We start from the raw sequence: 22,205 nt of genomic DNA, 5'->3' as shown, positions 1-22,205 counted from the left end.
CTCCAATAAAGATGTTAAAAAAAAAAACATGAACTTGATTATTATTATAGAGACTTTTTTCCTTTACCAGTTTGTAAAGATTTTCACTTTCTTGCATTTAATACTGTAGAGCAGGAGGTGGCAAACCTTTTTTGTAAAGGGCCAGATAGTAAATGTTTTAGATTTTGTGGGCCATATATTTAGTCTCTGTATCAAGTCCTCAATTCTGCCATTGCAGTGTGAAAGTAGCCACAGACAGTAGGCAAATGAGTGAGTATGGCTGTGTTCCCATAAAACTTTATTTCTAAAAACAGGCAGTGGGCCACAGATTGCCAACTCTTGCTACAGAGAAAAGGTGTGGGACCAGTCTAGTTGAGTTCAACCTTCCTCTAATGTCAGATGATAGTACGTGAAATGAGAGGCACAGCTCTATGCTCTCCACTCTCCTGTTTCTCTTATAATAGAGACTGGACCGTAAGTCTAGTAGATGTTGTCATTATTTACTGTGATTTTTTAAAAAAGTAAAACCATAGCTTCAATGAGTATTTTAAAACCTGAATGACCAAATATGCTCTCTATAAAGCACATAATCTCTGAGAGTCTGCTTAATTTCTTTTGACATGCTCATTCTATCAGTAGAAAACTTGGTTTTTCTGTAAAATAAAAGCAGGCCTAAGAGTCTGTCCCAAGTCCCATTCTGATGACTGTAGAAACAACAGGGCTTTACTTTAGGGTGAACCCTAAAGGTTCTGTGATTCTTTATGAGTATGACAAACCCAGACTGGTATACAGAATGAAGAGCAATAACTTCAATCCTGTCTGCTTCCTGAACTTGACTGGAAAAGGAATACAGAAAGAGTTGCACGCATCTTGCAGTATAATGATATGTATGAAGCTTTCAATGATTCTAATGGGTGGGGTTCTCATTTTCACCAAATCGGAACTGTAAGAAAGAAATTGGAATTGAAATTATATCAGGAGATGTATGTCTTCCAGATGGTAGGAGGAGAAAGGGGGAGAGATAAGGAGTCAGTTACCAGGAAAGCAGAGCTTTGGGACTCCTAATAAATCCAGAGAAAGATGCATCACAATCTAGTGGGACCAGTGTTCACTGCAACTGGATGCACAGCCAGGACAACTCCTCTGAGTTTCAAAATACCATTTAAAAAAAGTACAAGGAAACTCTTGATTTTCAGAGCAGATATCCTTGGTTTGTCTCTTTTTTCATCTCTCCTAAATTTATAGCAGATCTGCCAGAATAAAATTCTTATTAGGTGTTTATATCTATGTACATATTTCTCTCTATATATTTGTACTACCTATTTATATATTTGAGGGGATGTCTAGGACCTATATTATAAAAATGTAATCCTGTAATCCCTCTCTATTAATCAAAAAAAAAAAAGAGGGATTAGAGTGAGAGACTGGATAAAATGGATTGCAAACAAAAAACAAAACTAACTTTTATATGAAATATCTGTAAAAATACCTGAAATTAAGGCTGTCAGAACCACAGAGGTAGAAAAAGACTACACTAAAAATTCAAAGAATGCCTTAAGCCACAAGGTTTAAGAGATAGAACACAGATTCTAGGAGAGGCTAATGAAGTTGGGGAAAATTGAACCTTGAGAAGAAAGGATGAGAGGAAAATTCCCTAAGTGTATGTACCTGTTTAGGTATATACAGTGGTATGTGTGTCCATTTCCAATTGTGATCCAAAATTAATGCAATAATAGTTTCGAATGGCATGTGAGCTCAATCAAGGCCAGAGTAACAAGAAACAGGTTTCAAGTGAAGGGTTGAAAATACTGGAATAAAGTTACCATGAGACTGCAGCATCTATTTTCTCAAAGACAGTGAAAACCATTCCCTCCCACCTAATAAACTGTCACCCTAATTTTCTAAGATAGGTAAACTTCAGTATGACCGAGAGAGAAAGAGATTCCCTTGCTTTGTTCCTCAAGAAGCCCCCTTCCTTACCAAAACTGATCTGATTTGCTTTCTTGTTTCATATGTACATCTTCCAATGCTAACAGTGTTCCAATGGTAACAGTGCTCCAATGGTGACTGCCTGGCTCATTACAGGTGGTCATTACAGGTGATAACTTTCTGTAGGAGAGAAAGAAGCCTAGCTTTCAACGTGTTTTGATCTAGTTTGAAAGTGAAGATGTTTCATCATCTACATGAGTTTCTGTATTACTTTCAGACACGTGTGTCTCGGTTTATCTTTTATCCAACCTTTTAGGTCTAGAGGAAAGAGGAAGACATGAGGAATATTTGGTTTCAAGGTTCTGTCAGGTGATTTGCTGAATCAATCCCTAGTTTGAATCCTGGCCCTAGGTGTGAATTCGGCTGACTACAAATTGGTATACTTCTTAAATCTCTACATCTAGAGGTGAAATTTTTTGTTTTTGATAAGAAACAACTGGATATTTGCTGTCATGTGTCTGGTCATGTCAGCAGGTAGGTTATTAGTACTTCCTTAAACCCAGACTAGAATAAAAATGTAGAATATGGGAAAAGAGAGGGGATTCTGTGATTAGGTTCCAAAAGACTGACTTCCATCTTGCTATCATACTCTCTTACCCATTCACTTGCTTGCTCTGATGAAGCAAGCTGCCATGTTGTGAGATGCTCTAGGGACAGGACCATGTGGCAAGGAACTAAAGAAGGTCTGTGGCCAACAGCTCTTGAGGAACTGAGGTCTCAGTCCAACAACCTATAAGGAAATGGATCCTCCGATAACCAACTACTAAGTAAGCAAGGAAGTAAATCTTTCCCAACAGAGCCTTGAAATGACTGCAGCTTTGTGAGCCAGAGCACCCAGATAAGCCACACTCATTCCTGACCCCCAGAAACTGTAAGACAAAAAAATGTGTTATTTCATGTCACTAAGTTTGGAGTAATTTGTTATGCAGCAGAAGATAACTGATAGAAACGATTAAGGGGTAAGTTAAAATTGTCCATTAAGTCTAAGGAGTGTTCATATGAGTAGATACTGAGCTGTTCTCTATGGTCAAGGAGCACCACAGTAAGTGTTTATTAAAACAGTAAGAACTGGGACAGGGCTTAAAGAACTACTTCCTCAATCTCAGGGGTCTCATGCTAAACGACTGAAAAAGGAAAGATGTGAAGTTTGCATCTTCCTAGGTTTTTAAAAAAGAGAAAAGATGACTGTCCTGGGTTTTTGAAGCATCTGCTTACCCAATTATTAGAGCAGATGACATTTTGAAGTCACTTCTAGTATATTTATTTTAAGAGATTAGATGCCTGAACATAAAACAAATTAAGAAGAGAAAAGCAGACTTACAGTATGTATTTTTTCTAGAATATAGCGAAAGATATTGTATAAAGGAGAAGGTAGAAGTTAAATCTTTATAAGGAGTCTTCGTAATAAGAATTATGCTTCATAATTTCTCTGCAAAATAAATACAAAGATCTCCTCTTAAAGATGAAGAACTGGGCTTCCCTGGTGGCGCAGTGGTTGAGAGTCTGCCTGCCAATGCAGGGGACACGGGTTCGAGCCCTGGTCTGGGAAGATCCCACATGCCGCGGAGCAACTAGGCCCGTGAGCCACAATTACTGAGCCTGTGCGTCTGGAGCCTGTGCTCCGCAACAAGAGAGGCCGCGACAGTGAGAGGCCTGCGCACCGCGATGAAGAGTGGCCCCCGCTTGCCGCAACTGGAGAAAGCCCTCGCACAGAAACGAAGACCCTTTCTGGCATGGACATATATACACTACCAAACGTAAAATAGACAGCCAGTGGGAAGCAACCGCATAGCACAGGGAGATCAGCTCTGTGCTTTGTGACCACCTGGGGGGGGGGATAGGGAGGGTAGGAGGGAGGGAGATGCAAGAGGGAAGAGATATGGGAACATATGTACATGTATAACTGATTCACTTTGTTATAAAGCAGAAACAAACACACCATTGTAAAGCAATTATACTCCAATAAAGATGTTAAAAAAAAAAAGAAATGAAGACCCAACACAGCCATAAATAAATAAATAAAATTAAAAAAAAAAAAAAAAGATGAAGAACTGAAGGATTAGAGTAGTTACGGGTTTGTCCAAGGGTACACAGAAAGAGAATCATAACAGAATCCTGAACATGTATGTCTCAATTTTACATGATATTAAGTAAAAATATATTAAATAAAATAGATTTGCTCCAGAATAAATGAGTATGTACTACTGAAGTGCTGAATATAAGATTATATTCATTCTGGCAGTTTCTAATATAAAACGGGAAGTTTCTAATGTAATATAGCTTGAGCTAGCTGAAATGATACCTTGATATGCTTGGGGGAGAAGAAACATGTGTCTTTCAGATTTTTCCAGTGGAAAAGCTTTCTGAGTTGCCAAAACCATAAGGTCAAATTTCCTTGACCTTTCTAATAACAATATCACTGTTCTCTTTATAGCACACATGGACAGGGAAGAAGGGGAGTTCAAGACAGTCCCCTAAATATTTAAAGATGATTCATTCAGTGTTTACTGAGGGCCTCTTTAAATAGTAGATGAGAGTAGAGCAGACAGATGAAGATATCATGATTTATTATGGTTATTTACCTATTTTGTCTGTTCCCAAAAAGTGCTCTAGGTATTTCATGATAAAAGATATGTGTACACTATACTACAAAGCTACAATAATCAAGACAATATGGTACTGGCACAAAAACAGAAATATAGATCAACGGAACAGGATAGAAAGCCCAGAGATAAACCCACGCACCTACGGTCAACTAATCTATGACAGAGGAGGCAAGGATATACAATGGAGAAAAGACAGTCTCTTCAGTAAGTGGTGCTGGGAAAACTGGACAGCTACATGTAAAAGAATGAAATTAGAACACTCCCTAACACCATACACAAAAATAAACTCAAAATGGATTCGAGACCTAAATGTAAGACCGGACACTATAAAACTCTTAGAGGAAAACAGAGGAAGAACACTCTTTGACATAAATCACAGCAAGATCTTTTTTGATCCATCTCCTAGAGTGATGGAAATAAAAACAAAAATAAACAAATGGGACCTAATGAAACTTAAAAGCTTTTGCACAGCAAAGGAAACTACAAACAAGATGAAAAGACAACCCTCAAAATGGGAGAAAATATTTGCAAATGAATCAATGGACAAAGGATTAATCTCCAAAATATATAAACAGCTCGTGCAGCTCATAATTAAAAAAACAAACAACCCAATCAAGAAATGGGCAGAAGACCTAAATAGACATTTCTCCAACGAAGACATACAGATGGTCAAGAGGCACATAAAAAGATGTTCAGCATCACTAATTATTACAGAAATGCAAATCAAAACTACAATGAGGTATCACCTCACACCAGTTAGAATGGGCATCATCAGAAGATCTACAAACAACAAATGCTGAAGAGGGTGTGGAGAAAAGGAACCCTCTTGCACTGCTGGTAGGAATATAAATTGATACAGCCACTATGGAGAACAGTACGGAGGTTCCTTAAAAAACCAAAAATAGAATTACCACATGACCCAGCAATCTCACTACTGGGCATATACCCAGAGAAAACCATAATTCAAAAAGACACATGCACCCCAATGTTCATTGCAGCACTATTTACAATAGCCAGGTCACGGAAGCAACCTAAATGCCCATCGACAGACGAATGGATAAAGAAGATGTGGTACATATATACCATGGAATATTACTCAGCCATAAAAAAGAACGAAATTGGGTCATTTGTAGAGACGTGGATGCATCTAGAGACTGTCATACAGAGTGAAGTAAGTCAGAAAGAGAAAAACAAATATCGTATATTAACGCATATATGTGGAATCTAGAAAAATGGTACAGATGAACCGATTTGCAAGGCAGAAATAGAGACACAGATATAGAGAACAAACGTATGGACACCAAGGGTGGAAGGTGGCGGGGAGGATGGGGGGTGGGATGAATTGGGAGGTTGGGATTGGCATGTATACACTAATATGTATAAAACAGATAACTAATAAGAATGTGCTGTATAGAAAATAAATAAGTAAAATACAACATTAAAAAAAAGATATGTGTACAGTAATGCTTTTAAAATGGAAATAGAAATGACATGATCATATGACGATTCTCCAGGTATTTAAAACGTGACTATCAAGGAGGAGAGAAGAGTAAAACATCTCAAGAGACTTTAACTACGTGTAATGGGATGAAATTAGGCAAAGGAAAAGGCAGGATAAACAGAATGTTTATTTTTCCTAAGTTTTTTCCTAAGTTCCTACTTGTGAACTAAATTCCCTGAGGAACACGGTTTGCAGTCATGTGAAAGACTGTTCTTTTCGTACTATTCTACAGAGAATACACCTGCAGAAAAAAGAAAGAAAAGAGATGAACAAAATTATTCTACAGAAATTTTCCACCTCTAAATTTATCCTCTATACTTAATTGCATTTTGAAAAAGTATGCAAGGAATATGTGAACAAATTCTCCAAAGTTTAAAGAAGGATATCAAGTAAAAGTTGAAATTCTCCCTTTTCTCCCTTCCTCAAGATGAAAGGATAATTTAACTGTTAACATATATAAATATGCACAATATAAACAGATTTTTAGGTGTAGATGGGATTTTACTATAAGTATTGTTTGGTGACTTATCTTTTTAAACTTGGTTATGTCTTGGAGATCTTTTCATGCCAGTATATATATGACTGCCTCAACTTTTTCAAGGGATGTATAATATCCCAATTAGAAATGGCTCATAATTTAACCATTCTTCTACTAATGGATATTTGTTCTAATTTCTCACTCTTACACAGAATACTTTAATGAATAATTTATACTTATATTCTTGGATACATGACAGTATCTCTTTAGAATAGATTCTTAGAGGTAAAATTACTAGAGACCAAATAGAAGGTGTAATTTAAAATACTGATAGCTGGGACTTGGTGGTCCAGCGGTAAAGAATCCACCTTGCAATGCAGGGGACGCACGTTCCATCCCTGGTCAGGGAACTAAGATCCCACATGCCGCGGGGTTACTAAGCCCGCGTGCCACAACTATTGAGCTCGTGCGCCTCAACCAGAGAGCCTGCGTGCTGCAAACTACAGAGCCCATGCACTCTGGAGCCTGCGCCACAACTAGAGAAGAGAAAACCTGCACGCCACAGCTAGAGAGAAGCCCGCCTGCCACAACGAAAGATCCCGTGGGCCTCAACGAAGATCCTGAGTGCTACAACTAAGACCCGACACAGCCAAAAAAAATTAATTAATTAAATAAAATTTTTTTAAAAATGGGAGATTGAAAAGTGTTTAAAAAAATAAATAAGATGAAATAAAATACTGATAGTTACTTCCAAAACTGTTCTCAAACATGCGGCACCAATTTATACCCTAATTTACAGCTTCAAATAGGATCAGTTTCTTCACTCCTTTCTGAAATGCTAGATATTATAAATTAAATCTTTTTTCTAATCTGATAATCAAAAAATGATACTTCATTATTTAGTTTCCATTAATAATGAAGGTAAGTATCTTCATTTGGGGTGGGGGGACTTTTAGTTCTTATTTTAAGTACTGCCTGTTGATTATCCTTTGATCATTTTTACTAGGTTGTTAGCATTTTTTTCTAATTGAGTCCACAGAGTTTTAAATATATTCTGGATATTAATCATTGTTTCATTATAGATATTGCCATTATTCTCTCAGATTGTGATTGAACTTTGTTTACACTGTCTTCTGCCGTATTAGTCTTAAATCTTGTCAATCTTTTATTTTATGGCTTTAGATTTTGTATTTCAGTTAGAAAGTCTTTTCCCACCTTGAGCATATAAAAATATTCTCCCATTTTTCTTAAATACCTTTTACGTTTAGGCCTTTAATACATTTGGGATTTATTTTTGGGAATGGTATGAAGCAGGGATTTAACTTAAGGTTTTCCCCAAAGAGATAATGAGTTGTCTCAGTACCATTTACCAACATTTTTCTGATTGATTTTAAATTGCCCCTTTATCATAAATAAGTTAAATTCCCATGGACCTATTTCATTCTATTGTGCTAACTTTATTCTTGCACAAAATCATAATTTTTAATTTATAGCTTTATATGACGTTTTGATATCAAGTAGTGAAAGTACTCCCTTAGTATACAAGCAGTAGTGTGGTGGTCGAACAGGGGCTAGAATCAGACTACTGAAATCTCAGCTCTGTCATTTACTAGTTGGGTGACCTTGGGCAAGTTACTCAATCTCTCTGTACTTTTCCGGTAGATATGATCTGAAAAATGGTGATACCAATAGTTCCTACATTTTATTACTGGTAGGATTAAAAAAGGAAAGATATATAAAGTACTTAAATCAGTACCTAACACATAGTAAGAATTCAAAGATGATAAGCTATTATTCCAAATTTTTTGGCTATTCTCATACATTTTATCTTCAGGATAAGGTTGAGAATCAGTCTATCAAGTTTCATTAAAAAATTCCACAGGGTCTTTGCTTAATATTCCACTGAAATTATCTCCTGATTAGTTTCAAGGAGAAAGTACTGACAAAAATATTGACAAAATTCCTAGATCTTCCAATCCAGGAACACGCTGTGTCTCTCCATTTATTCTTCTTTTTTGTCCTTCAGCAAAATTTTATAATATTTTCCCTACAGATGCTGTACATTTCTAATTAGGTTTATTCCTCAGGATTTTTATGGATTCTGTTTTTTAAAAATATATCTTCATTGGAGTATAATTGCTTTACAATGTTGTGTTAGTTTCTGCTCTACAACAAAGTGAATCAGCTATACGTATACATATATCCCCATATCCCCTGGATTCTGTTCTTATTATAAATGGGATTTTTTTCCCCTCTACTGGTATTTTCCATTATATAGGAAAGCTATTTGTCTTAGTATATTAATTTTATGTCTGACCATCTTGCTGACCATTTTTTATTAGCATATTATTTTTCAATCAATTCACTTGAAATGTTTAGGCTGATGATGATACACTCTGTTAATAAGGACACCTTTGTTTCCTCCTTTCAAATATATATATACATATTTATATTTAGTCAAAAATGCTGAGAAAAAAACCATCATTTCTCCCTGTCTTTTGGTTGAGTGACAGTAGTCATAGGGTGACAGATACTTCACTAGAACTTCTGCTCCATTTAAATACTGCATGGCTCAAAAAAAATCACACAAGCATCAAGAAATATATATAGTGCTTACTATATGCTAGGTATTCTTCTAAGTGCTTTAAATATATTAATTCATTTAATCCTCACAACAACCCCATGAGGGATAACTGGAATTAGTCTCCCCAGATAGCATTCTCATAGAAAGGAGATTCTGACAGTTTCCCCTTTAAGGAAATCTGTTAGTTATATCTGAACACGCCCACGTAAGGTGAGTTAAGCAAGTTGCCACTTGTCCTCTAACCCCAAGGCTCCTTAATTCCAAGTAAGCAGCCCTAATCAGTTTGAGCTCTCGAATCTCATCACTCTTACTCAATCAGAATAAAAACAAGGCCCATAAGAATCTACTTTGACAGCCACATGGACTCAGAGGAGCTGAGGTAAAATCCTTAAAACTCATCACCATTAAATAAATCTCCCAAGGTCATATCTAACCCAATTCTGACTTATTGCCAAGGAAGTCGGGCGTTAGAAAAATCAGGCTGTATTTCTGGCTCTGCACTTTTTAACAAATATTTTTAATATATCTCTCCAGACCTTTTAAAGTGACATCATAGATAACTGTGTTATGATCTATTTTCTGTCTTAACAATATATTGTGACCAATTTGAATATAAATAAAAGTAGATTTAAAAAAATCATTTTTAACAAGTGCATCACATTCTGTGATTTCAGTTTACCATTTTATAAAAGCATAGTGATTACTATGTACCAAACACTGTTCTAAGTGCTTTATAAATATCAACTCACTTAATCATTACATCTGAGGTATGTACCATACCATACCATATGGTATATATGTATCATAATTTATTTAATCAGATTAAAGAAATCAAATTTTGATTCAATAATTTAATCCAAACTTGGATTTAATAAATCAAATTTTAATTTAACTAAATTAAAATTTAATCAAATTACTCCAAATGTTTGTCATTATAAACAATACTGTGACAAACTTCTTGGTACATACAGCTTTGTGCAGTTGTGTGATTATTTCCTTAGTCTAAATTAAATGGGTGCCTTTTCAATGGATTGAGATTAGTGACAAAGAGAGAAGAGAGAATAGAAACATGAAACCAGAAAGGCACAAAGTATGCCTGGGAAACCACAACTGCAGAAAAGGGAAAAAATAAACAGTTAATGAATATTTACTATTTACCAGACACTATGCTAGACGCTTTGACGCACATTGACATGCTCAATCCTCACAAGAACTATTTGCAGTAAGGTACAATGCCCTTTTTATAAATGAGGAAATTGAAAAATAAAGAGGTTAGTCACTTGAGAAGGTTACACAGCCAGTAAGTAGTTGAGGTTCTGAAATTATCAGCTAAATTATGTTAAACAAGTTGCTTAATCTCTTTGGCCACATTTTAGTTTAATTGTAAAATGTGACTCACAAGAGTAACATGGAGATATAAATTAAGGTAATGTGTGTAAATTATAAACTAAACACTAGAAATGATTCAACACTTTAAATGATTAAAAAAGGACTGAGCCCAATCTCTCTAAGAAGGTCAAAATATTAAAGTAAAACAGTATTTATAGTCTAACACTGTAAGATGTATGCCTTTACACATTGTCACTTGATTCCATGTTAGGGAGAGGTATATAAACTGGAGTACATGCAACAAAAGGACCACCAAATGATAATATGTTTGGGTGGGAGGATAGCTCAAAGTCACCCATGCAATCTTCCATCAGTGAGGAATTCTCCATGCAGCATTCTCAAAAATGACCATCTGGCTCCTGCATTTTTATAGTGAGGACTCCTCAGACAACAATGGGAATGTTAACAATGCCCTATTTGCCCTTCCTCAGCTTCACGTTAAAATTCTCATGAAACTACAGTAAGTGATGACAAGTTTCAACCTGATTAGAAACTAAGACACTTATTTGTCAGGAAGGATTCACAATATTCAAAGCATGGATACGGCCTTAAAGCATGGACAAGGGCATTTCAAGACTATGATTCCCAATGAAGGGGATCAGAATATGCCATTCCAAAACATGCCACTTTAGTATTATTTAGGATTGTTTTGAGCTGAAGGCAAATGAGAAACAGCTTACACAGGAATAACACTCTGCCCTCCCACTTTCAGCCTAAGAGCAGGGCATAAATTTTCCTTTGTAAAGATGACATAAATTTCCATTTGTAAAGGTGTCCCCCCTCTCCCATACCCAGAAGACCAGATATGACACCAGATGAGTCTGCGTAACAAACCTTGCTAAACAACCCTTAACTATCATACATTTCCCAATCATTGTCCCTCAATTCACCACCCCTAGGATCCCAAACCCAAAGGGGTTTCCTTTATCTAGTCACTTCTCCACAACTTATCACCCTTTGTTAAAATGGTATATAAGACACTGAATCTAGCTGCTTCTTTGGGTTTTCAATTCTTTTCTGTGAAGCCTCCATGTATGTAAAAATATTAAAAGTTAATGCCTTTTCTCCTGTTAGTCTGTCTTTTGTCAGTTTAATTTGTAGGCCGCCAAACAGAACCTGAGGGTATAAAATAAAAGTATTTCCTCTTCTACACCAGGAATACAACATAGTTTGAGGCTGAAAGAGCAAAGGGGTACAGCTTTACCTCTGAGTGAAAAGTTGTCAACAAGAAGGAGATGAGCCTGGAAAGCCCATGAGAGTAGTGTATTCTGTAGGTTATTGATTCCTGCTCCTCCCCCAATTTTTATAGCAAAAGGAGAACTACAGATTGCTTCCCTATATAAAAATAATCAAGCAGTTAATCAAATGGGTCTAGGTGATGCTTCTATCAATCATCCCTGAAACTTGAGATTATACGTATTCTAATAGCATTAATGTAGATTGGTGCTTTTTAAACTTTAATATGTATATCAATCACCTGAGTATCGTGTTTAAGTAAGTCCAGAGTAGGGCAAGAGATTCTACATTTCTAACAATTCCTGGATGAGAAGTGTGCAGACCATGCTTTGGTAATTATGTGACAACCTGTTCACAAGCAAATAATAGATCCAAATAGACCTTTCTTTTCAGAGCTAGGTACATAGTTTTAAGGAAAAGGAAGAAAAGAAACATGCAAGACATGGAAAAATTTGGTAACTTAACAGAATACACATGGAGTTTATAATAAAAAGAAAGTAAACTATAGAAATAAACTTTAGCACAGAAGAAAATTTTAATGTTTTCAATAGATTTCAAGGAATGATAGAGTCTCTGTGGGAAAGAGTTGAAAAATAAAAATACAGAACACAACAGAAAGAGTATTAGTTTCATGGAATTCTAAAATGAGGTAGATGATACAAGAGATGGTAAAGAAATAAAAATGCAAGTAAAACTACAATCTGCCCTACAAAGTGAAGTGTAGAATCAATATTGAAAATAGAAAAACCCGATAGATTTAACCATTTGGTTGGAGATGTTTCCTCTGAAAGCAGAGGAAAGGACAGAAGGAAGAACATAATAGTGAATATAAAGTTTTGATGACATATAGATTATTCAAATCTATGAAGAAGACAAGAGCATAGAAAATAAATTAATAAAATAGAAAAAAAATTGAGCAGTGCAAAGACCTAAGCATACAGAGTAGAAAGATTCACCATATAACTAGCAAACTTAATGAAAAGAGATCAATACCTAGATATATATCCTGGGGAATCTGTTAAATTTCAAGGATAAGGAAATAAACTTATAAATATGTGGGCAGCAAAAGAGGTAAATTACCAAGTAACAAAAATCAGGCTGGCCACAAAGCAATGTCCAAGAGGAAAAAAGGATATGACCCAGGAAATTTATTCTCTTCAAGTTGTTATTTCCATGTGACATTAAAAAAGAGAGATTTTCAAGTAAATAAATACATACAAAATCTACTTCAATCTACTCCTGAAAATATTACGCAAAGACACCCGCTAGTCTACCAAGAATTCATGAATGGAAAAATCATGTTGTCAATGTGGTCTGTGTTCTGATAATGAACACAGAAATCAGTCAAACATATTAAATCTAAAAATTGCTATAAATATAACTATAAAACAGGACACGAATGCCAACACTAATTCCTGAAAGGACTCCCATCCCTAATTCAGGTTAGGTGTGTACTGTGTGCCCTGATTTCCTTTTATAGCATTTCTCATACTGTATTGTCATCTCCCGTTTAAACTTTCTAGTTCTCTCACTAAGCAATTGTCACTTACCTACCCCTCCTCTCTCCAGGTTTCTTACTGACAATATATATATTTTATATATCGGGATACTACTATATGTATACTACTGTAGTATATATACAAGTATCAATAGCAAAAGCAAGGTTGAGGGAAACGACTAGGAGAAGAAAAATCATGCTTATTTATTCAGATGGGAGAGGAGCAGGAATAAATAGATAATGTCTCATACATGAATGAGAAAATAAAATTAAGTATGGTAAAACTAAAAATTAGTAGAAATAAAAGTATAACACATATCTTCTGTTTACTAGAGAAAATAAAAAACAATGAAAACATAGTAGGCCAAAGAGCAGAAGAGAGGAAACAAGCAAAATAGCAAGAAAATATAAAAATATGAATATAAAACAAGATAACAAAAGCTATTCATTCATGTACATTCCTTCCACTAAGGAGACGGCAACAAAGACAAAGTCACTGCCTCCTCACCCAGGAAGTTTTCTTTGTGATTCGGGTCCAAAACTGAGTATTGGGCAAGGGTGGGGGTGGGAAGCAGTTCCGAGCAATAATTTTGGGGAAATATTTATGATCAAATATGTAGTGGAAATATCAGGTTCAGTAACCAAGAAATTGATCCTTTATCTCCAAATTAAAAATATCCAGATTAAAATAAAATACCAAAACAAAGAATAAAATACCTACCATACCTCTAGAACAGTTACGCCTCACTTCATCGTGGGCAAAGAGTGTTATCTCATTCCCTAGTTTGCCATAGCACTCCTTGAGTTCTAGACTGCTGCTTCTGAGAGATGCAGAAGACATAAATCCAGCTGATCCAAACTAGGACAAATTAGGTAACTTCTCACTTTTCTAATGCAGTAAAATTAAAACAAACACATACCTTTCAGTGTTATGTGATGATCTGTCTGTTGCCTACCACCCACCTCTTTCTAGCCTGTCAGTAAGTAGGGCTCTCAAAAGTCATGCTAAACTAAATAGAATGGAGTAGATGGAGTGAACTTTACATAGCAGAAAGTCAACTTGAAGATGAACCCTCTAATACAAAATCCTTTTTGTGATATGAAAAGGTTAGTCAGCTCTGCACTCAACAGGACCCTCACTTTTGGTCACATCAGTTCTATTATAATTAACCTCCTTTCCCCAAAATGGGAAACTACTGTTTTGGAACTTGACAGCTTTTAAGTTGCAAGGGCCCCTAGACAACAAGGAACAAATTCAGTAAGACTGGGCCTAGGTTATTTGGGTCAATATCAGGCAGCTGAGATTGAGAACAAGGTTTCTTAAGAAAAGTAGGCGTTCAGAGGCACCTGGTAGAGAGGCTGGGAGCAGATGCATCATACATTTTTTTCTTTCAATAAACCCAATGTGTGCATATATCTAAAGGATGAAGGAGTTTCTGAACAGAACAACTACAAATTACAAACATTTATTGAATGTTTATCATATGACAAGTAGTATGCTAAGCACTCTGCATGGATTAGCTTATTTAATCGTGACAACAAGCATATGAGGTAGCTACTGTTATTATGTGTATTTTACAAGTGAAGAAATTGAAGCACAGAAAGGTTATGAACTTGTTCAGAGTTATACTGCTAAGTTTATGTAGGTGAATGCCAGGTTAGCTTCGGCTCTGAGGCTAGTGGGGGAATGATTTCGTGGGAATGCCTAAAACAATTAAGTTGAAAAAATATATGGTGTAAGAGTGAGTGTCTGAGTGCGTGTTTGTAGGTATGTGTATGATGTTTTTTTGTTCCTCTCCAATGTTTGATCAAGTTATATGCTTTATATAGTTGTTCCTTTTGAACCCTATGAAGAAAGGTTAGGGGATTTGTCTTCATGGAATGTTAACTGTGTTCATGTGAATACTAAAATTATATAGTCAAATTATCCACCTAAGACTGCAGCGTTAAGTGGATTACAGTGCTAAGATAGATAGATTCTGTGTTCAACATGAAGGATCTACAAGAAGATACTTCCAGCATATAGTTACACAAAGCTTCCCTCTAATGTATTCCACCAAATTACTTGTCTGCTCTAATAAATAGCAAGTTTCAATATATTATTATGCTCCTAATTTTTAGGAAACTAATTTCTACTGATTCTTCAAATTAATTTAGGTTTGTTAAAACTCTGAACACCAGCTGATTAGATTCAAACTATCTCAAGAAGCCAGTGAAATAAAAGGATTATATTTCTAGGGTTCAGAAATCTGTTCCAATTTATATATATATAGCACATGACTGGGGCCTCCTGTCTTGTTCTTCTATTCCAAAAGGTGGAGCAAGCAGCATGGTCCCAAAGACCTAAAAATTCTGAATGTTTTTCCTCTTGGGAAGAGCAGGCCCAGCTGAAGGAAAGGAAGAACTTTTCCTACCCCAAATAGGCTGACTCATATTAAGACATATCTCAAGATATATTCATATATATTGCCCACTTAAATATATTTACAAAAAAGGGGGTAAATAATTCATAGATCAGAAATAAAAAGAAAATGTATACCTTTATAATCCAATATCCTCATTTCACAGTTAACAGAACTGAGTCTAAGAAACATAAATGACATAAATGTTTCCTATGTTTACTATTAAAAAATACATTTTATACAATTGTATCATTATGGATGTGCCATTTTCTGATTTTTTAAACATTACTTTGTTGTACATTTTACGTGTATTATTCCCCTCACGTGCACTAACACAGTCCATAATTTTGTGATTTTAGTTACAATATTCAATTTTGATTAACACACAACAGTTTAACTCCTCAACTGTTAGATATTTACAGTTTCTCATTTTTCTTTATTAAAAATATTGATGGTGCAGCTACAAATATCTTATGTATAACAGTACTTCTCTTTTACCCCCTTTGTGTAATTTTATGAAAATAAAGAGTATTTTTAGGTCAAAAATAGTGGTCATTTTATGATCTTCATTGTATACTGCTAAATTCCTCTCCAAAAAGAATGGCAATTTACTCAATTACGTCTAAGCCTACATCTCCAAAAATCCTAGTCTTCTCTTGTAACTGGTAGTGAGTTTCCATATGCTCTCAATCTCTATAATTCTGGGAAAATGTGATAATGGTTCCTAATTACTAGTTATGAATTTCTAGATAATGCTATTAAAACTGAATTTGATTTTATTTAAGATATTTACATCTATGTTTATAAATGAGATTCCTCTCATGTTGCTTTTTTAGGTGCTCACTTTAGCACACATTTTAGGATCAAATTTATCCCACATAATAAACTAAGGAACCTCCTAGTTTGTTTTCCCAAGTCTGTCAAGCCCTCCTTCAACTCCTCCACATTGCAATCAGAACAACCTTTTAAAAACTCAGATCTCGCAGACCTACTAGAGAATGGACTTGAGGATACGGGGAGGGGGAAGGGGAAGCTGGGACAAAGTGAGAGAGTGGCATGGACACATATACACAACCAAACGTAAAATAGATAGCTAGTGGGAAGGAGACGCATAGCACAGGGAGATCAGTTTGGTGCTTTGTGACCACCTAGAGGGGTGGGATAGGGAGGGAGGGAGGGAGGGAGGGAGAGACAAGAAGGAAGAGATATGGGGACATATGCATATGTATAACTGATTCACTTTGTTATAAAGGAGAAACTAACACACCATTGTAAAGCAATTATACTCCAATAAAGATGTTTTTAAAAAACAAAACAAAACTCAAGTCTCATTATATCCCTTTCTTAACATCTTTAATGGTCTCCCATTACTTTTATGATACAGTCCAAAAATCCTAACTTGCTCTATATGGTTCTGGAACATCTGGCCATGTATATCTCATTCTCTCCTACTTTGGGGTCTTCAAATGCATGCACCTTGGGACTGCCACTCCCTCTCCCAGCTAAATTTTATGGAGCTACTCTTAAATGTCACTGAAGTCCACCACTAATTTAGAGCTCCCTCACTATCCAGCTCACCTTATTCAAAATTACTTATTGAATGTCTGATCCCTCTGGTAAACTGCAGAAAACTCTAGAAAAGCAAAGACCCTTTTTTCAGGTGAGCAGTAAGCAGGCATTCTTTACCTCAGGAGTTTGAGAACTTGATACTGTATATACTGTCTCCCTACTAGAGTATAAACCGAGGATAAGGACCAGTTCTTATGTATCTCTTCCACCCAAAGTTTAGCATAGCATCTTACACTCAATTAAGAGTTCAGTGGATTTATATCAACATGTAATACAAAGAGCAAACTTAGTAAAGTCTGTGTCTGGCAAATACTCCTTAATACTGTAACATAAAACATTATAAATATGTTTATACGATAGAATATAAATTAGAAGAGGCAATCACACATCACAAAAACATAGTCATACGGACTTCTAGAGTCCATTGTTTAAAATTCATCAGAAATGCTGAGTTAAAATAGTTGACTCATTGGAAAGACTTATAAAATTGAATAAGTTAAGTCCTTTAAATACTTTGAAGTGAAGAAATCTCCTCTGCAGAGACTTCAAAGAAGGAAAACCCAGCAAAGATCACAACACCTAAATATTTTCTGCTTTTTCCACTTGCTTTATTATGTCCAAATAATCCTAAAGTCTCCAGGAAATACCCATGTGTCCCCTGGCATACGCCCAACCAGAACTATCAACCCCAAACACCACCTCCTTTCCGCGACAGTGGAGCATCTCTTTAAACATCTCATCCCTGGATTCTCATGTTTTATGGCATTATAACTTTCAAAATCAACTCTCATTTATTGTAGATACACTGAAAGCCTAAACAAAGAGATCTACAAAGGTAAAAGAGGGACAGCTATGGAATAAATAAGTAATGGGATGGCTATGGAACAGGTAAGTAACAAGGAACACATTAAAGTAAAACAATGTTTCTAACTGATCAACTTCTGCTACCAAAAGCAAATCTGTACAGTGAGAATAACAGGAGTATCCACCTCACAGAGGTATTATAAGAAATAAAGGAGTTAATGCACATGAAATACTTAGTGTCTGGCACTACTATCATGTTATTTTTAAATTTCTCATTAGGCAGCTAGAAGTTATAAAGTAAGTTAAGTAAATAAAAACCTGGGCCAGCATTCTGGGCCAAGAAGAGATCTCCTAGTTTATTCATGGCTGACGACAGCCTCTATATATGTACATTTCTAGGGAAGTTCCTGATATCCCAACATTATTACTTTCCCCATCCTAATAGGCGGGAAGTTCTTCATAACATCTAAAACTATTTTAGTTAAAAATTTTTGTCTACTTCTTTTATTTTTTATTAGTAGGAAAAGAAAGGTGGTTTCTGTCATTTAAATGAAAATGATGACTTTAAATGTATAAGGGAAGTACGTAAATCAAATTGCTTTTATTGTCATTAGAAAAAAATAATTTCTACTAACATAAAAAGATGGCAAATCTGAAAGAAAAGTAATAAAAAACCTTAGGAAATAAGTCACCTCAAGCAGAATCATGGGGAATCAAAGAATAACCTTACATTACAGACTGAATGTTTTGCGTCTCCCTGTCAATTCATCCTAACCCCTGATGTGATGGTACTGGGAAATGGGGCCTTTGGAAAACAATTAGGTCACGATGGTGGAGGCCTCATTAAATGGGATTAGTGCCCTTATAGACAGCTCCCTCATTCCTTCTGCCATGTGAGGACACACCAAGAAGACGACCATCTATGAACTAGGAAGCAGGCTCTCACCAGACACCAAAGCTGCCAATGCCTTGATACTGGACTTCCCAGACTTCAGAACTGTAAGAAATAAATGTCTGGGAACTCTACCTAAGGCACTGTGGTAACCTAAATGGGAGGGAAGTCCAAAAGGGAGGGGATATCTGTATGTGCATGGCTGATTCATTTTGTTGTGCAGTGGAGGCTAACACAACACTGTAAAGCAACCACACTACAATAACAATTAATAATAAAAAAAGACATCGTGTTAGCCTTGTTAAGAAACTGCAACTTGATTTTAAGTGCAATGGGAAACCACTGGAGGATTCTGATCAAGAAAGTGACATAAAATGTTTTTAAAAAAGGAGAGAGAAAATTGGTCATAAATTAGATATAACCAAAGGAAAAAACACTTGAAGTTCATTTTCTAAAAACACAAGTAATTTGTGTTTTAAGACTACAGAACCTATTGTACAATAATCTAATCTACTAAAGTTGTCACTAAAAACAGGTTGAAATAATTTCAATTTGAAGTTAGATGAATTGCACTGATTAAGCTCTTACTAGTACAAATATATTACAACCCAGGAGGGCCCTGAGTGAGAACAAACAATTGGCATCAAGCTAAGGAAAATGCCTCTTACTCAAGAAATTTAATACCAATTGAAAATACTTATAAGGTACGTACTGGTAAGAAAACAACTGAGATAAATTTGAAAGCGCTCAACTAGCCTGTTTTGAGCACTGACTGATGTTGGACAAGTTGCTTAATCTCTGTATGCTGTTTCCTATAAGATGAGACATACTAACAGCCTGTAGAGGAGGCAATGTATATAAAGCACTCAAGAGTATTTGGCACAAAGCAAATGCTCAATAAGTATTAGCTGCTGCAATTTAAAAAAAAAAAAGAAAGAAATTGTTGTTTAAGTGATCCGTCTGTGATATTTTTGTTATGGCAGCCCTAACAGACCAAGACTCCCTTTGACTAAGAGGCGATGTTGCTTTTCTACAGCATCACAAAACTGCCCTGAAGTTTTCCTGCTTTCATTTTTCTCTGCTTCTGTGATTGATCCTAAACGGCCACCTAATGATTTTTATAGGAGAAAAGAGGGACGAAAAACAGGGAGATGGGAAAGAGAAGTTGGAAGGAGGAGAAGATGATTTGGCTACTATAGGGGATTCGTTTGGCTCCCACCATTTGGCGCCAACTTGATGATAATCTTCTAATCTCTTCAGAAACTTTGCCTTCAAGTGAACCTCTCATTATATACCCCTCACTAAAATGTGGAGTTATTGAAAATTAGTCTGAACATGCATCCTTACATTTTTGGTTCCTGCCTAGTTCCTTTTGCTTTCTATCTCTATGAATTTGGCTATTTGGGATATTTCATATACATGGAATCATACACTTTGTGACCTATTGCATCTGACTTCTTTCACTTAGCATAATGTTTTCAAAGCCCCTCCATGTTGTACCAGTATCAGTACTTCATTCCTTTTCATGGCCGAATAATATTCCATTGTATATATAACACATTTGTTTATCCGTTCATCAGTAGATGGGCATTTGGGTTGCTTCCCCTTTTGGCTATGGTGATATTGCTGCTATGCATAATCAGTACAAGTTTTTGTTTAAACACCTGTTTTCAATTATTTTGGGTATGTACTCAGGAATGGAATTGCTGGGTCATATGGTAATTCTTTTTAACTTTTTAAAAATCCTGACCTCAGGTTTTCAAAAGGAGAAACTAATCAGGGAATCTCCTGGTGTCAATACTTTTTCCCCCCAACTGAGTCAATAAGTTCTATGAGATACAGACTTGTGGATTGATAAGTATTAATTTAACTAAAAGATTTCAGGAACCACCAAACTGTTTTCCACAGAGGTAGCACCATTTTACATTCCCACCAGCAATGTACAAGGTTCTAATTTCTCTATATCCTCACCAACATTTGTTATTTTCCATTTTATTGATTAAAGTTATCCAGTGGGTACAGAGTAACATTGCATTGTGGTTTTTAATTTACATTTCCCTAATGGTTAATGATGTTGAGCATCTTCTCAGGTGCTTATTGGTCATTTGTATACCTTCTTTGGAGAAATATCTATTTAAATCCTTTGCCCATTCTAAAATTGGTTTTTTTTTTTATTGTTAAGTTGTAAATTCTTTGATATATTCTGGATACTAGTCCCTTAGCAGATATAAGATTTGCAAATATTATCTTCCATTGCATAGGTTGTTTTTTACTTTCTTGATAGTGTCTTTTGAAACAAAAAAGTTTTAATTCTGATGAAGTCTAATTTACCTATTTTTCTTTCGTTGCTTGTTTCTTTGATATCATATTTAACTATGGTGCTTCTTTTGATAGCTAAAATATGTCAATGTCGGCTTTAATTTTTATTATATTAATCACTATAATTATCAACTTACTACCATATGCCAGGCATTGTATGTGTGCTCTTTCAGTTCCTTCTCCCCCTCTCTCTCTCTTGCTCTTACTCTCATTCTCCCTCTCTCTGACCTAGTTGGTATTGGGCCATTTTCTAGAGAAAAAAAAAAAAAAGTTCAAAAGGGGAATTTCTCAAAGTCATTCAGTAGGATATGATAGAGGCAAGATTCAAATCCAGCTTTGTCTAATTGTACAGACCATACTCTTTTTTCTCTACTTTACTGCATTTCATTATTAAATAGCATAATATAAAGTTTTTGATTTTGGCAACAAAAGAGGGAATGCATGTTGTATTAGTTTTCTATTGCCTCCATAATAGAGTGCCACAAATTTAGTGGCCTAAGCAACACAAATTTAGTATCTTATAGTTCTATAGGTCAGAAGTACAACACGGGTTTCCACCAACAAAAATCAAGGTGTTGGCAGGGCTGCATTCCTTTCTGGAGCCTCGAGGGGAGGACTGGTTTCCTTGCCCATTTAGGTTGTTGACAGAATTCAGCTTCTTGTGGTTATGGGACTGAGATCCCCCTTTCCTTGCTGGCTGTCAGCTATTCCTAGTCACTCCTAGCCTCTGGAGGCCACCTGTACTCTTTTGCTCATGGCCTCATTCTTCCACCTTCTAAACCAACAAGGTTGGTCAAATCCCTCTCACACTTTGAATTTCTCTTTTTCCTTCCATCTTGTCTCTCTGACCCACTCTTCCGCCTCTCTCTTCTGCTTTTAAGGACTCACAGGATTAGATTCGACTCACCCAGATAATTCCAGGATAATCTGCTCAAGGTCCTTAACAACACAACATCTGT

At 35.8% G+C, this 22,205-nt stretch overlaps 1 protein-coding gene across 2 annotated transcripts in view; it reads right to left on the bottom strand.

Annotated features, from left to right (window-relative positions):
• Nucleotides 1-22,205, bottom strand: part of EXOC6B (exocyst complex component 6B) — a 714,846-nt gene that overhangs the window by 127,627 nt on the left and 565,014 nt on the right. The window contains exon 21 of one of the 2 annotated variants that reach the window (XM_036873124.1): nucleotides 6,144-6,316. The exons of the other annotated variant lie outside the window; for it this stretch is intronic. Coding sequence (XP_036729019.1) covers nucleotides 6,302-6,316 — 15 coding nt within the window. The 3' untranslated portion in view covers nucleotides 6,144-6,301. Of the gene's footprint in view, nucleotides 1-6,143; nucleotides 6,317-22,205 lie in introns of those variants that run through there. 2 annotated transcript variants of the gene reach the window in all.

This window comes from Balaenoptera musculus, chromosome 13 (genome assembly GCF_009873245.2).
Source record: "Balaenoptera musculus isolate JJ_BM4_2016_0621 chromosome 13, mBalMus1.pri.v3, whole genome shotgun sequence".
NCBI lineage: Eukaryota > Metazoa > Chordata > Mammalia > Artiodactyla > Balaenopteridae > Balaenoptera > Balaenoptera musculus.
Note: the sequence above shows the minus strand (reverse complement) of the source record. Positions and strands in the feature narration are given on the sequence as shown.